We start from the raw sequence: 16,653 nt of genomic DNA, 5'->3' as shown, positions 1-16,653 counted from the left end.
AATACTTTACAAGTTTATTTATTTAACAGTCATAGATGTTTCGATACTTAAATGTGAGAAGCTAGTATATAAAAAATGGACAACAAGGGATTAGCTTAATCCACAGGAAGTCAAATTTGGTCTTAAAATCTTAGTTTATTAATGAATTCCTCTCTTTTATCTACTGAAAATTAAAAAGAAAAAACAAAGTGTTTAAAAAATCATGTTCCTGTCATTGACGAAGCACTGACTCCGTTGAGCTGACGACATTCTCGGTTACAAAACAAGATCTGTATTCAGGAAAATATAATTTCATGTCGGTATTGCATTATACAACTAAATGTCTATTTAGGTACGTATGGTCAATGGGGACGTTCAGGTATATGTTAATGAATCGTTTTTGAAAGGCAAATTAGTTTTAACAAATATCCAACTCGGTAAGAAATTATTTGACTTGATTGTATTGGTGAAATATTACAATAAATTATCAGTGACATATTCATTACTCATTAATAAATCAACATAAAAGCATACCAGCTAATTGAAGTGTCAGTGTACATTGTGTTGTGTACCTGCCGCAATATTTATATTTTCTATTTGACAAAAAAGGCAGCCGTATACAATGGCTTCAGATTTAATGTTTGAACGATTTTTTTTTTCATGTCAGGAAATGAAAAATTACCTATGCAGTGAGGCTGGAGCGTTGAAAGACGACACAGACTGTGTTATTTTGATAATATTGAGTCACGGTGGTGGAACAAGAGTGTATGGAGTTGATCGCATGCCAGTTGAGCTGAAAACATTAACCGACTATTTTTCATCTGATAATTGTTCAACACTATATGGAAAACCAAGGCTGGTTTTTGTTCAGGCTTGTCGTTCTGGTAAGAAAATGAAATGTTGCTTTAACTAAAATATTGATATTTACCTTCTGGACGTAAAGTGGTTGCATATCTAATACATGGAACATAACGAAAATGTGTACGTTTGAAAATACCGTTCAAAATACTACATTAATGATTAAGGAATTACGTATTTCGCTTTGACACCTTTAGTTCTCATTCTCTTTATGCAGTTTTTAAAATCATTCTTTATGGATCATTTTGAAAAAGAATTCCAAGGCAAATTCGAAAAGAATAATTGGGATCCAGCAGCCAGAACTGTGCAAAACATACCCCACAGACATACAGCACAACTGACTAAAAAATTCAAAGAGGCATACATAGACGGAGACAAAAAGGTTGATGTAGTTGAAAGTATATTGACAAAGATACCGATCAAATGTTTATGTATTTGTTAGAACATACATATATAGAATACACTTTTTGCCCAGCTGCACACTTAAGGGGATTGTAAGGTGTATCTAACGGTGGTCAAGTATTGCGAGTCGATCATGAAAGCTTTGGTACCGGATCGGTAATTTAATAAAATGCAAATTCTACCTTAGAACCTTAGATTTTTTAAAACGCGGAACAAATCCGAACAAAAAAATATGTCTGTCAAAAGGATTTAACTTCCTCAACATTACTGTGTAATAGATAAAGAAAATATTCAGTACTTTATGAAAAACACAAAAGGCATAATGCATGTCTATGGAATTAATAAAAAAAAACACGCTTTTTGTACCTATAATGGGCATATTTTAATATATCATGATATTTTTTGAAATTTAATCTTCGGTGTGTCCGATAGTACAGTAAAAAAAGTATGCTTTTCTCTTAAAACCGTTCATTTGTTTATGAAAACCTTAATTTTTGTTTTTTTGTTAGAAAACTTGATCGTGAAAGATCAGGCAACGCATTATTTTGATCGTGAAAGATAAAACGTAATCAAACTTGATAATCAAAAATCATTTTGTTTTTTACCACTCGATATACCTGCAACTGGTTGAAGACTGTAACTGTTTTGATAAGAACGAACATTAAAGCTATCCTTTTTTTTAAATTTAACTCTTTACCTCGAAAGTTAAAAATCAACATAAAAAACGTGTCTAAATCAGTGTGAAAAAATTAGCTTTCAGAATCGGTCTAGTACAATTCATGCAAACTACCACTCTTTAGCCAATAATATGGGAATGTAACGTTTAAACCAAAAAAATAACAATCAACCAAAAACTTATATAAATATAGGTGTTCCGATGCATACAGTGTCTTAATTAATTACTTAATTCGGAATATAACGTAAAAAGTATATGAATCCTGACTGACAGCCAGATATAGACATCTTACTATCATTCAATATATCAAATATAATTGACGTCAGATATGAAACATGCAGACAAACATTTACATCAAACATCAAATATTGTGGTCCGATAGTATACAGGTATTTAAGCAAAAGGCCAAACCTAGTAAAATGAACATTACACATTTAATCTTTAGCTTACAATGTAACAAATTAACGATACGGACATGACCACACACATAAACATTTATCCATTAAATGAGGCACAGTCGAGGTCAGGTGAATGTTGTCTGACGGACATGTAGATTATAGGGTCCAGTAAACAAAAAATAGTTATCCTGTAATTCGTGATAAGTGAGTACTTCACATGACAATAAAAAGCTTAATTATGCAATCTGCCAACTATTATAAAAATAACATAACTTTCATGATTGTTCAAAAATGCACAAATAATAATTTGTTAAAAAGTTTCAAGTGCTGGGTGTAAATCGCAGGATAACAACAATATACGTACACAATTCAACTCACGACGAAACAGGACGAAAAAGCTCGGCGAGCATTGCTTTTCGTCCTGTTTCTAAAGCTCATACAAATAAATTTTATACGTTTCGACAATATACAAAATTATTTTGTTTTCGATCCCTAACATCACTGAAGAGACATTACTTGTCGAAATCCGGATATAGTGTAAAATATTTAGCACTTCATCTTGTGGTTTACCATCTTTGCAGCAAGTTAATTGTTTTTTACTTGGTATTAAATCTTCAAAATACGGTACGTGATTTTTCACGATCAGTAATATCCTTTTTGTGGAAATATTTTTTTTTATCAAATTTCAGATTATGTTTATACAAAATACCTACATGTATGAGAACTATTTGATACATTCAATAGAATGCCCCTTTTCGGAGAAGTAGTTAATGTTATTCGAATTTGTGAAAAAAAATCATGTTTGTTTACATTTTTAATGTCATTAAAATGTCGAGGAGGAATCTGGTTTTTATTGTTTTGTAAAAACTATGTACTTTTAAAACTGGATTTTCTAACATGCTGATCATAATGTTGAACCATTTTAAGAGACAGTTTTATTTTGTTGAAAATTTGTCCATGTAATTCATAAAATTAAATTTTTTACTGATATTTCATATATTTTCTCGATTAGATTTCTTTCACGATCCCGTACCAGAACTTTCACGATTGTCTTGCAATGCTTGACCACCGTTATATATTCTGTCACGATCATGTTTCTCGATAAACCGAATGACACCCGTAATCACAGTTGCTGTAATGTCCAATTTGGAAAGCAAATACATAATCAACTCGCGACTAAAGTCGCTCGTTGATTATCGTTTACGAATCCACTACTTCTTATCAATTCTCTAATACATACAGAGGTTTGTGGAGAATTTTGGAGACCAATCAATTTCAAGATATTTGAAAGGAAACTCGTCTAATCTTTGACAGTCTGTTTTCCACTTTGGGCAAAATCCGAAGGAAACAAGGAAACAGACCTAATTATTCAGGATTAATTTTTTTGATGATTAGGTTAAAGTATAAAGCAAGGGAAAAAAATTTAAAAAAGTTTAATGACTGCTCCGACCTATAAAACCAATGAAAGTCAAGTTGATATAAAAGCAAACTTGCAATTGGCCCTCAGACTTTTTTAATTACTTAGAATTAACTTGATACAAGTCAGCCCTAAATCAATTTCGACCGGACACCTCCAATTAACAAGACACGTTCTAGGATTAACTTTAAGTCTGGTCTGCTCCGAACTAAGTTATCTTTTCATCAAGACCACTTTGTATCGATTGTAAAATGTCTTAACATTTACTTGTTTCTCGGTAAACATTAACACTACGCATAACACTTTGATTTGAAAAACAAAATCAGTCTGTATGTAAGTGAATGTAGTTACTAAACACATCTGTTCGGTTTTAAATCAGTGCTTATTTTTCTTCTTTTAATTCAAAATGTTGATCCGAAATTAAAATGAGTACTCTTGCTATCTTAGTGCTTGCATCAATCAACACTGACCATATTAATATTTTATATTAATACATTATGTTCCAGTTTCATAAAATAAAGGTCACCAGCATGTGTTTCCATTGATGTCAGATTTATGGAGGCTTTAATTCAGAAAGAAAACATTTCTTCTTTTTTAAAAACTAAACCGCCATTCAAAATCAGTTATCTTTATTGTCTTTTGATAATTTGTAAGACGTTCATTTCTTCCCGAATCAATTAACACTGGTGATGTATATACTTTATATTGAAAACAAATTGCCGGTATCATACAACATTCATGTAAAAATTTTATTTGATTATATTTAATTCCAGTGGAAAGTGCTTCTATAAAGAAAACAAGTCACGTAGTCAAGCATCATGGGGAGTTTGAAATTGAATGCTTTGTCAACACTGACAAGAAAATACTAGACGTGTCTTGGATAAAGAATGCAGAATGTATCAAAGTGGAGACTAGTCTCAACAAATATAAGAAAGGAGACACAGAAAGCGTGAAAAGCCTCAAAGTTTATAATGTCGAAGACGGTGATAAAGGAAAGTACCATTGTATTGTCAACTATGAATTCGAGTATCGAACTAATCAATCTGAAATAAAACTGGATATTGAAGACGGTAATTACTATTGTTTGTCTGTTTGTCAGGTTTTTTTTGCAATGGAATTGTCAGCTTATGTTTTTATTTATGAGCTTGAATGTCCATTTAGTATCTTTTGCCACTCAATTACATTTATATACCGCTCTTTTCCATACTGTTTAAAAACTATACTGGAAAATCCAAAGAGAGCAGGAAATTTACAAAATCCATCAACATATAATTTAGGCTGGTTTTTTTTTTAATTCTTGACAATACTTGGAGGCTTACGCAGAGAAGACAACTTTTGAATTGATCTAAATACAAGGCTTCCTTTATCATGTTTATTTAAATTTCAAATATAAGATCTTTCTCTTCTGCAAGATCCAAAATATTTGTCTTGCTAACTCTCCTCCAGTTTTTAACCCATAATGTTAGTTAGAACATTTACTAAAGCTATATTATCAGAATTTCGATTTTCTTTCAATGTTCCACAAATGACATGTTGCTGAATTCTGTCATATTTGTATAAAATTATGTAATACTATGTTGGTACATTTTTGTCAGGGTAACTCCTTCTCCAGCTTTCAGCTAGAATCCTTATATTGTGCTGACTGCTAGTTCATATACTATTGATAAGCAGAGAGTCATTTTTTTTAAATTTATTTCCCACAAATGACAAGATGTTTGTCGTTCTTCGTGAAATGATGCATTTGGAGTACTGTTTGTGCTGTTAACTGACAATTTGAAAATTAACAAAACCTCCAATTTAAGAATGAGATTGAAATGTTGTTTTTCTGAATGAAACATGTTTAGCATTCACTTATTCTTCGTTTTTGTATATCCTCGTGAAATCAAAAAAGTAATCTCATGAAAATTACAAATTTCAAGTCTCATTAAGACAATGATTTTTCAAAACAATTAACTTTAAAGTTGCACAGCAATCGACAAAATCTTCTTTTTTGTAGATCAGAATGACAAACGTTTATGGTAAATGTACATGGACGTAACTCTTTAATTGTTTTCGAGTTTTAAATTATATTCTGCAGGAATTTCATGATATTACAAATGTATTACATTGTCAAATACTACTAAAAGTGTGCGATTGTGATATTTGGTTTTTGTAAGACATAGTATAAGCTTACCTTGCGCATGTTTACTGCCCAACAGGCGGGTTTTATAAAACAAACCATAGGAATTCAAACAAAATTTTTAAAAGTTCCGTAGTTAAGTGATCTCAAAAAGTTGACATTGTATATATATCGATATCAAATACTTTAAATGACAATTCCAAACATATTAACCTGTCACAGTGAAATAAATTCATTACTTTTTAATTTTTTGTTTTGCTTAAGTTTTTCATTGTCCTGTTCTTGATTAAGATAAGTATACACAATTTACATGTATAAACAAGAAACTTTGATACTAAATTTACCACGGAAAAAACGTTCCCTTTTGCTAACCTAGCGTTTTTGGACGATGATATTCCTAAGGTCCATTCTTATTGAGTTTATATTTGTACATCGTTCGTGTTATTTTATTCTAAAGTTGGAGGAAAAGGTAAAATAAAAAGAATACCGAACTCCAAAGGAAATTCAAAACGGAATGTCCATTATTAAATTGCAAAATAAAAACGATCAAACGATGGAAAATAACTGTAATATTTCCGACTTGGTACAAGGATTTCATGTAGAAAAGGTGGATTAAAACTGGTTTAATAAATAGATAAACCACTGAAGTTCGGTATTTTTGTTATTTTACTTTTTGTGTGAACAAAACAAACATACATAATATGTAAAAATGTGAGAAATTTGGGTACAGAAATCTATATCGTGGTTTACACTTCACTCGTTCTATTTAAGCAGCCAAAATGTGTTGACCGTATATGTCTATGCCATATACAGTCACTGGCCCGATATCATTTTTCCTCATGAATATTTAAATAGAAATTAGCGAAATTACAATTAATTATGCATACGACCTTATCAACCTGTTCTTGTTTCCAATGTATAAAACGACTGAAACTTATTCTTTTGCAATTTAAAAAACAAGCATATTTCACTTGTTAATATGTTTGGTTTGCAAACTATAAATCATTATGTTTTATGTTTATTGTGGATATTTAAGTCCATACTCAAACAAATGCGTTCACCATCGATTGCGGGTTTCAACAGGTAATGTTCATTTAACTGTGTTGTATATTTTTCCGCCTGCATGATATGAAACCTTTTTATATTATGGGGAAGTATTCCAATATTTAAATCAAATAATAACATTATATTATTAAAACAACAATTGAAAATGTTTTCTTGTTATATTGCAGTATATACACAATGATAGTGCGTTGACTTGACATATCAAAGATGTTATGATTCGGCCCGAAACTGAGAAAAAGCTCGACAGGGCCTCGCATTTTCCGTTTCTAAGCCTGATACTTATATCGTTGATATGTCAAGTCAATGCACTATTATTTTCTATTTAATAGCTTACTCATCACAACATGCGTTATGCAGCTTTATTCATATTGTCCGTCGAACATTATTACAACTTAAAGTGACAGATAAAATATCACAAAATATTCGATATTGCGTCACTTTAATATGCCTCATGATATGTTTATAAAACTGAAAATATGGTTTGTTCCTGACATAATATGAAAAAGATTTATTTTTGGTTTGCGAATGTTTATTGGAATGCCTACATACAATTGACATAAATAAGATGACAATAATTTTAAATTTCATTTTGTTAAATTAAATTCCAGTTAAAAAAGCTTCAATAAAGAAAAGTATTTACCCAGTTGAGCCTGGTACTAGTCAGATTGAAATCGAATGTATGATCAAACCTGACAAAACAGTTAAAGACGTTATTTGGGAAAAAGAAGGAGATATATATCCTATCAAAAATAGACCCAGCTTCGACAAACATTCCATAGAGAGGGACTAAGGCGTTTGCAAACTCATAATAAAGAATGTTGTAGCCAGGGACAAAGGAAAGTACAGGTGCATTGTCAATTATGACGATGGATCAAATGACCAAAGTAACTTTACTGAAGTGGACGTAGATATTCAAGACGGTAAGTGTCAGTAATGGGTCATCCTTTCAATTTGAAAAAAAAGGCATTATCATTGTTTAAATTCGATTTATACCGTCCGCCAAAAGTTAAGCTCAACCAATTGTTATAGCATAGCTTTTTTTTTATTTAGAAAAAAAATAGTTATTTCTCAGAAAAAGAGAAACATTTAAGAAGCAATGTTACTAACACATACCATAAACAAACCATAACTTAAGTTAGGTCACTTATGGAGGTTCTATTGATTTAATTTTTGCGTTCGTAGAAATAGTGCAAATTACAACAATTAATCACTCGATATCATTCAAATTCTTTACAAATAAGATTCGATATGTTTGGCGAATTTACTGTCAATATTTGTGTCAATATGATGTGTAACCACCTCTCATCCGGTACAGTTCCATAACTCTGTACAAGCTTTCTGAACTTTAGTTGAGGGATTCTTTTCCATTCATCAACATTAGCCACTCTTTAATCACCCGATATTTTTTGCGTAGGGTTCATGTCTGAGGACATGGAAGGCCAAAATATAGTGTCAATGCCTTTTTGCATTTGTACTTGGTTACATCCTTGCCCTATGTGGTTTAGCGTTGTTGTCCATGAACAAAGGTCTTGACGCATGTAAATTATTATTGAAATGAGGAACTACAATGGTTCTGAGCAACAAATTCCTGTATGTCAAACGGGGTCTTCCGGCCCTGGTCTATCATTTACAGTACCTGTGTGACAAAGTAAAAGTCTGAAAATGACGGTGTGATTAACATTGAAATGATTACAAATGCTTTTAGTGCTTCTACCGACATTTTACATGCCAGTTGCTTTGCAACTGTCAGCCACAGATAACTTACGTCTTGCCATATTACACAGTGACTTGGTGAAGGTCAAATTACACCTGTACGCGAGACAATATAGGAAGATGATTTAAAAATATCGAAACAGTGTATTTGTAAAAGTGCAGGTGACCTTTAATACAAAGTTGCTTGCTTGGAGTTAAATCATTTTGGTTGTAATACATTGTCTTATTGTTTGTTAAATGCAATTCATAACACCAAACAGTTATAACTATTTCGCAATAGTTGAACAAATCTTGCCAGTGAAAGTTTAGGTAGTGCTTAAATTTGTGCGGACTGTTAAAAAAGTAGAATTAAAAATCACGTAAAAAGTCTTTCGTATTTTAAGTTTTTTTTTTTTATTTGTATATGTGTTACTTATTTGCATAGGCTCAATAAAATGTCTTTTTGGACAAGGCTGCGCATATCTATATTCACCAAAACTATATGTCTTCAGCTCATATTAGGTCAAACATGTATATTCGCACGATTTACAGTACAAATGCACAAACAGTTCAAGATTAAATCAGCCTGTCAAGTATCAATACAAGAAACATAACTTTGAAAAACCTGAATAATAATGCTATTTTGACATATCAGGGTCCAAATAGTAGCTCTTATCACATTCAACCTTTCAAACTCATAGACATGTGTAACTATGATATTATAATCTTCCACATCCTTTTGTCACTGATTACGGTTTTTATACTCTATTTAGGTCTTTAATTGCTATAGTTTTTGCATTTAGAGGGCACCTGTTTTTGGAACTTATATGATAATGCTGTGTCAGGTAAAGCACATCAAAACTTCGATATGATTTTCAATCGTCATACCTTGCCCCAAAACTTTTAAGTTGCGATTGCCCTTTAATTGATGAAATCAAATTGAAAACAATAAATAAAAAGTTTTACATTATTTAATTTTAGTTGAGATAGCTTCAATAGAGAAAACTATTAACAAAGTTAAGCCTGGTGGACAGGTGGAAATCGAATGTTTTGTCAAAACTAAAAAATCAATACAAAAAGTGTTTTGGGAAATGGATACTGGAGACGTTAAACGTAAAATCAGGGAAAACAACAACAAATATTTCTTAAAACACGATGGAAAAAAAAGAATACTCATCGTAAAGAATGTTGGAATCTCTGATGTAGGAAAGTACAGATGTATTGTGAAATATGAATCCAAGTACTCAAGTAACATTACTGAAGTGGATGTAAAACACGGTACGCATGATTAAGAATTATTTTATCATTCGTTTATTCGCGTCTTGGTTGGTATTGCTGCTGATGTGCTATCTGCCTAGTAACGATTACTTCGGTATTGGTATGGTTCAGATGATTATTCCTGTATATTTTGTTATTTCTATAAATCTACTTATCGTCGTTGCTAGTGGTATATGTTGCCATATCTTTAAAAAGCTAAATGATAATATTATTTTTTTGTCATTTCAGAGTCCAAATATTTTCTCTTATCATATTTCATCCTTTCAAATTCGAAGAAATTAGTAACTATGGTATTCTAATCGTCTACATCCTTCTGGCACTGTTGACATTTTATTCAAACTCCTTTGATGTCTTAAATATTTACAGATTATTGTTCCTGTATATTGTCAGCGGTATTTTTTTGTTATTATTATGCATCTTAGGTTCGCCGTTGCCAAGTTGTATCTAATGCCGTGCAGAAATCAAAGATTATAAATTATAAAAAAAAACGGAAAGCAAAATCAGATAAGGCGGACGAGGTTGTGACAACTACATGTATAAGTGGGACATATAAGAATCACGCTGGTGCTTAAAACAAATTTGTTATCAACCTCCAATGATACCATCTGACCAATAGCCAGTAATTTTGTAATTATTGAAAATTTTAAGTTCCGTAATTAATACGAACATATTATGTTTCGTGCTGACGATATCACTGAGTATATATGATAAAATCCCATATATGATTAATAGTTTCGAAAAAAAAATAGGTTTAAAATGTTTTATTGGCCATTATGACTTGGTTGGTCAATTAAGGTTATCTTTACTGCAGTGTCGACTAAACTTCCCTAGAAGCAGCTCAAATTCCCGTCTTCATTCCATGATTGTGAAGAAAAAAAATCGGATTAAAATTGTGGACCATGTGCAATATTATAGGTTATGAATAAACTCTTCATAGAAACCAGGATTCAAAGTTCAAGGTCACCTTTATTTGAAACTGGTATGTCAAAAAGAAAATTTAAATAAATGTGGTATAATGTGGGTTTTTTTAATTCAGACGCAGAGGATGATATCACAGAAACAAATGCCATAGGACCACGTTATGAGTCGGATTCCAAACTTTATCAACAAAAAAACGCTGACGAAAAATCACCTAAATGTTCAATCCCTGATCACACTTCTGCAGATTTCTTAATTGCATATGCTACACCTGAAGGTAAATGATACTCTTTAACATCCGATTAGTATATAAAAAAACCAACAGATGTTCATATTATCAATGTGATAAATGACACCAAAAATGTTGTCATTCTCCTGAAGAAGACAATCCTCATCTTATTCTAAGTACAATTGTGAATTAGGTGGAATCTTGAAAACAATCATGTCATAGCTACTACCGTACGTTAAAACCAACAAGATTCGAACTTTAGTGTGTTAAATGTAAACTTAAGCTTCCGCCGATTGTCTGACAAGGCCCTGTTCTATAAACTTATGACAAATATCCTTTCTGACAAAAACTGATATTGTTAATACTTTTTTTAATTTGTCATGATTGATCATTATGTAAAAAAATCATTTGATTTCTTTATGGCGTGATTTATTCTTTATATATGCGTCCTAATTGTTCCCTACAAATAAGAATGTTTACATTTCCCTCTTTTTTTTATCATATGCTTTATAAGACGTTTACCTAAGGTTTTGATAAAGACAATTAGTTGTCTTCATATCCTCTGCATATGATGAACGTTACATTTTGGTTTTTTTTCAAATGATTATTTTCATTATTGTATTACGATTTCCTTATTATTCATTTACTTTATGAGTAAAAAAAGTGATGTTTTCTAATACCGCAGTACGTCCCACCAGGCCACGAATGCACTACTGATATTGTAAATACCTTTTTTAATTTTGACGATAGTACTGCGATCGTGTAGATCGAAGTAAGGTCGTGTCACGGTCGTGGTTAGGTCTTCAAGATGGCAAACTTTGAATATGTTGAAAACAATCGTGGTGTGGTCGTGGCGAAATCAGGTCGTAGTAAGTGTGTAGAAATGTCGTGGTGAGATCGCAAAATTCACAATACCAACGTAGTGAGAACGTAGCAAACGCGTGATTGTATTCGGAGATACTGCGCTACGATCTCACAACGACATCATTACGACCTCACTACGACCATTACGTTCTCACCACGACCCAACAACGCTTCCACTACGACTATACATCGTTTATACCACGCTGTTCAAGACCATAGTACAATTCTAGCATTCACCAGTGACAAACTGATTGTACGGCAGATATGATATTTGAATTATTATTTACAAGCATAGGTTTTGCTGTAGCGGGAAATTATTTTCTGGTAATTGATCAAAACAGACGAGGTTTTGTTTACATGTAACAGATGTGCTTTATAGCAGGTTTGACTGTAGATACTTCCTTCAGCTTGAAATGGATTCATAACAATTTCCTTATTATTACACATTGGTTGTGTGGGTCGTTTTTGGGAAGAGAGCTTCAATTTGTTCTGAATTAAGTTTCATCACTCCATCTTAAGATGCAATCATCATAGACGTTTATACTTAATATATTTTTATTATTATGCAGGTTCTCAAGCTTGGCGGCATACTCATAACGGTTCTTGGTTTATAAATGCCATTGTTTGGGCTTTTAAATACCATGCACATGAAGATGAATTACAACATTTACTTCTCAGGGTATGTTCAGCATGCATTTAATATTATTCAAACTGCAAGTAAATAACAATAGAACCAATTTATATGAAATGAATGAACGTCCCTTCAACATTACCAGGGCTGTACTCTGTGCATGTTTGGTTTACATCAAAGAAACACCAATAAAGCTATAATTATGAAATTCAAAAAGGCATTCAGTTATTAACAACGGTTAAGTGTCTGAAAATATACAGCGATTCTATACAAGAGATGATTGAATTTAATACATAACAAAATATCCATTTCTTATATTTGAAAACAAAACAATGCAGGGTAGGTAAATTTGTGGAATATTTGAATGATGCAAAATATAGATACATCACAAAAATACTGAACTTCGAGGACAAATTCAAAACGGAAAATTCCTAATCAAATAGCAAAATCAATTGACAAAACACATTAAACGAATGGACAACAACTAGCATATCCGCACTTGGTACAGGTATTTTAAAACATAGAACAATGTGTATTGAACCTAGATTTGTAGCGCTAAACCTGTCACTTATACGACAGTCGCATCAATTTCCGTTATATAGACAATGATGCTTGAACAAAATGTCACAAATAGGGGTACAAAAAAACACATGGTGCTCAAAGATACTTTACAAAAAAATACCGTAGTACATTTGAATTAAGAAGAAGTTGCAAAACAAGATTTTTTTTTAAGTTGCTTACTTAGGGTTGTTAACAAAGCATATAGCAACAGGCAGAAGATACAAAGGGACATAAAAATTATTATCTAGTAATAACATATAAAACCATTGCCAAAGGAACACGAACTATTGAGCAACCCGAATCCAACCAAACTCCGGTTAACTTAGGTGCTCCGGAAGAGTTCCTTGTCTTCTTGTGACATCTGTCTCTTAACTCAATACAAGAAACCGTCTGCCAGTGACAAGTTGGTTATATCAGAATAGAGGAAAAGGGGACGGGACTGAGGTGACAAATGGAACGTATCCATTGTCATATGTTACACAGATAATCAATAACAGTAAACTAGATCCACACTGGGTCCGTTAACCTTTAAAGGGAAAAACTATCATGTCAATTTGTCAGTTTGCATGAGAAGAAACACAAGCAGAAGATGTAGATCAAGTTATGAAACGTTCTTAACTGTTTTCTGTTTTATTGTGGAATTAATCTTTATTATATAAAAAAAAAAATCCCATCTGAGTGACTAAATCATACAAGTACCTTATACATGTAATACGTTTGTAATGTTTACAATTCTTTCTACTATAAAAGTGGCCTTTTAAATTATTGTGTTGGGGTTTACGTAAACGGCATTGTAAATCAAAGGTTGATATTTGTTTAACATTCAATCCAAAGTCAGAATAGCAAAACATTATACAATATTATCAAAAAAATGGAATAACATATGACTTATTCTATATATCTTGTTTTATGTCACTCTATAACACACGTTAAAGTGAATATTTGGATCTCTAATATTCCACTATTGATGACAATTTGGATAGTTCCAAAAATAGAGGTCACTATTCTTTTAGAAGTGTTTTCTTAATATCGCCTCAGATGGATGACTTCAAACTTGCATCTATGACGAACGTGACGATTGTACTTATCAATAGTCAACTTCTCATTTCTCAGTAGACACAATCATATGGCTAATACAGATGTTTATCTCGACTGGTATTTTACGCACGTGGATATGTTTTAATTTGACAGATTTCATTAACAGAGCAGTATTCCTGACAAGAACATGAGAAAGAATAACTAAATTAACATAAAATTATTATACATTCCCCATAAAAAAAATCTGATTGACCAATAAGATTGATATATAGCTATTTCACAAACGACGTGTTTGTATCATCTTGAAATTAGAGACACCGGAAAAGACGCTTGTTATTAACATTTACAGATTGAATCCTATTTTCTGCCGTGATTTGTTTGAGAAAGTTTGAATAAGCACTGGTGACGAAAGCATAGCAGGGAACATTACTTCATTTGTCGACGCACTATGTCCTACTCCATTTCGTTATAATGCTCTTATCCCTTGTTTTGTTATAGTTTTGATTTGTACAATAGGTTGAATGAATTTATGAAATTTCAACATCGGTTAACTGTTGTTGGTTCTAACTGTATGAGGTAAAATAATGATAGGGTAACAATATTTGTATCGATTTTTTTTTATCGTTCAACAAAGGTTCAGAAATCTGATATAATTGCTGTTACAATTACCAAAAAAACGTATGAAGTATCTAGCAAATTTTTCCATCTTTATACTTGCTCTAAACAACATGTGCATATCCGTAATATGAAAATGAACAATAGCCTTAGTTTTTGCATATCTCTAGATTGATAGATCCTCAAAAAAGGGTACCTTGAAGAAGTAGATCCAGGTATGAGCATCAAAGCATCGACCTGGTTCGTTTTACTGTGATTCAACATTGTTCTTTTAAACTATTTCCAAATGTGTTATTTCTCACAATTTCTCGCTAATAAAGTTTTGTGACAATAGTGGTTTTGATAAATTACAAATTTAACACATTGAATTGACCTAAGAAGGTTTTTGATATCCTGTTTTGTTATTTTTGAAATTCATATCTGTATCGTATAATTCATAATTATTATTATAACGTACCTACTGTATTAAGTTGGTCTTTTTATTGCGGTGTGGGATTTTCCACAGTGTTGAAGGCCTTACAGTGGTCTATAGTTGTTGAATTCTCTGGCATGGGGTAGAGGGTTGTCTCAATGGCAATCATACAACATCTTCTGTTTTTCTATAAAATCATAAAATACGTATCAGAAAAGGTATGTGTATTTTACTGAAGTTTCAATTAACCTTGAAATGTCTATTTAGATATCATGTTTAGGAAAGATCTCATTTCTGTTTGTATTTTTTTAAGTGTTCAGAAACTATACATGAATTTTAATTTCAATAAAAACTGTTTATTAATACATCTTTATGAATATAAGCAATATTGTTGCAATAACATCATATAAAAATATTTTTGTTTGGCGATCAAATTAACAGAATATAAAAATAGTTTGCAATTTTTTCATTTTAGGGAATTTAAAATCTACTGTTTATATAATGTTTCAATTCCAGAATATAGATGTGTATTTTAATTATAGGTGAACAGATTAGTTGGAACAGGATGTACATCGTCGAATGACAAGACCGTTGCTGAGGTGAAATCAAGTTTAAGAAAAAAGGTGTTCTTTTTCCCAGGCGTCTATGGCAACCCACCGCAAGAATTCAAAAATAACAATCTTTATTAATGGAGAGTAATTTGGAAGCAAATAACAAACAAATAATAATATTCATTTTAGTTTGCTAGTTATCACATGCATATAATCAATCTTATATAAATAAATGTAGTTATATTGAAAAAAAAATTTAATAAAAAAATAATTTTGTTTTGTTCCAACTGTTATATTCTTGTTTTTGTTTGTTTGTTTGTTTGTTTTGTTTTGTTTTATTTTTGTAATAGTGTTGCGTTTTGTTTTGTCTTCTTTATTTTAGTATTGCTTTTAATATTGTTTTGATATTTTTTTCAGGGGTTTGTAAGTTTCACTTAATTGTAGATACTTTAAAGCGCTAACTGTTGATTCGCACCGAACGATCTTAAGTTATAATAATATTTCAATCATAGATGTTGTTTTTAAAATTTTGCACTAATCATCTTTTTTGTTAATACAAATTAAAACTAAAACATCTTTAAATATATGAACTGTCTAACAATATTATTTAGTATGTAGCTATTTTAGTATTAACAAGTTATCAAAGGTACCAATATTATGATTTAATACGCCAGACGCGCGTTTCGTCTACTTAATACTCATAAGTGACGCTCAAATCCAAATAATTATAAATTAAAACAAGAACACAGTTTAAGAGCATTAAAGACCCAAAATTCCAAAATGTTGTGCCAAATACTTCTAAAATAATCAATTCCTGGGATAAGAAAATCCTTAGTTTTTCAAAAGACATTAACAATCAAAACCAAGTAGTAAACACAGACTCACAAAACAAAAGAACATTTGCATCAACAGTTATAAATAATAATAAAGAAACAACACGAACTCCACTA

At 31.4% G+C, this 16,653-nt stretch overlaps 1 protein-coding gene across 2 annotated transcripts in view; it reads left to right on the top strand.

Moving 5' to 3' along the window:
* Positions 1-15,994, top strand: part of LOC134708410 (caspase-3-like) — a 32,579-nt gene extending 16,585 nt beyond the window's left edge. The window contains exons 2-8 of one of the 2 annotated variants that reach the window (XM_063568924.1): positions 647-863; positions 4,504-4,800; positions 7,523-7,834; positions 9,588-9,884; positions 10,921-11,079; positions 12,465-12,574; positions 15,695-15,994. In XM_063568924.1, the coding sequence (XP_063424994.1) occupies positions 9,698-9,884; positions 10,921-11,079; positions 12,465-12,574; positions 15,695-15,841 (603 nt within the window). In that variant the 5' untranslated portion in view covers positions 647-863; positions 4,504-4,800; positions 7,523-7,834; positions 9,588-9,697 and the 3' untranslated portion in view covers positions 15,842-15,994. Of the gene's footprint in view, positions 1-646; positions 864-4,503; positions 4,801-7,522; positions 7,835-9,587; positions 9,885-10,920; positions 11,080-12,464; positions 12,575-15,694 lie in introns of those variants that run through there. The other variant, XM_063568916.1, reaches the window with a different exon arrangement.
* The last annotated feature ends 659 nt before the right edge of the window (positions 15,995-16,653 follow it).

The sequence above is a fragment of the Mytilus trossulus genome, chromosome 1 (assembly GCF_036588685.1).
Source record: "Mytilus trossulus isolate FHL-02 chromosome 1, PNRI_Mtr1.1.1.hap1, whole genome shotgun sequence".
NCBI classification, from domain to species: domain Eukaryota; kingdom Metazoa; phylum Mollusca; class Bivalvia; order Mytilida; family Mytilidae; genus Mytilus; species Mytilus trossulus.
The sequence above is the reverse complement of the archived record's forward strand: the minus strand, read 5'-3'. Positions and strand labels throughout refer to the sequence as shown.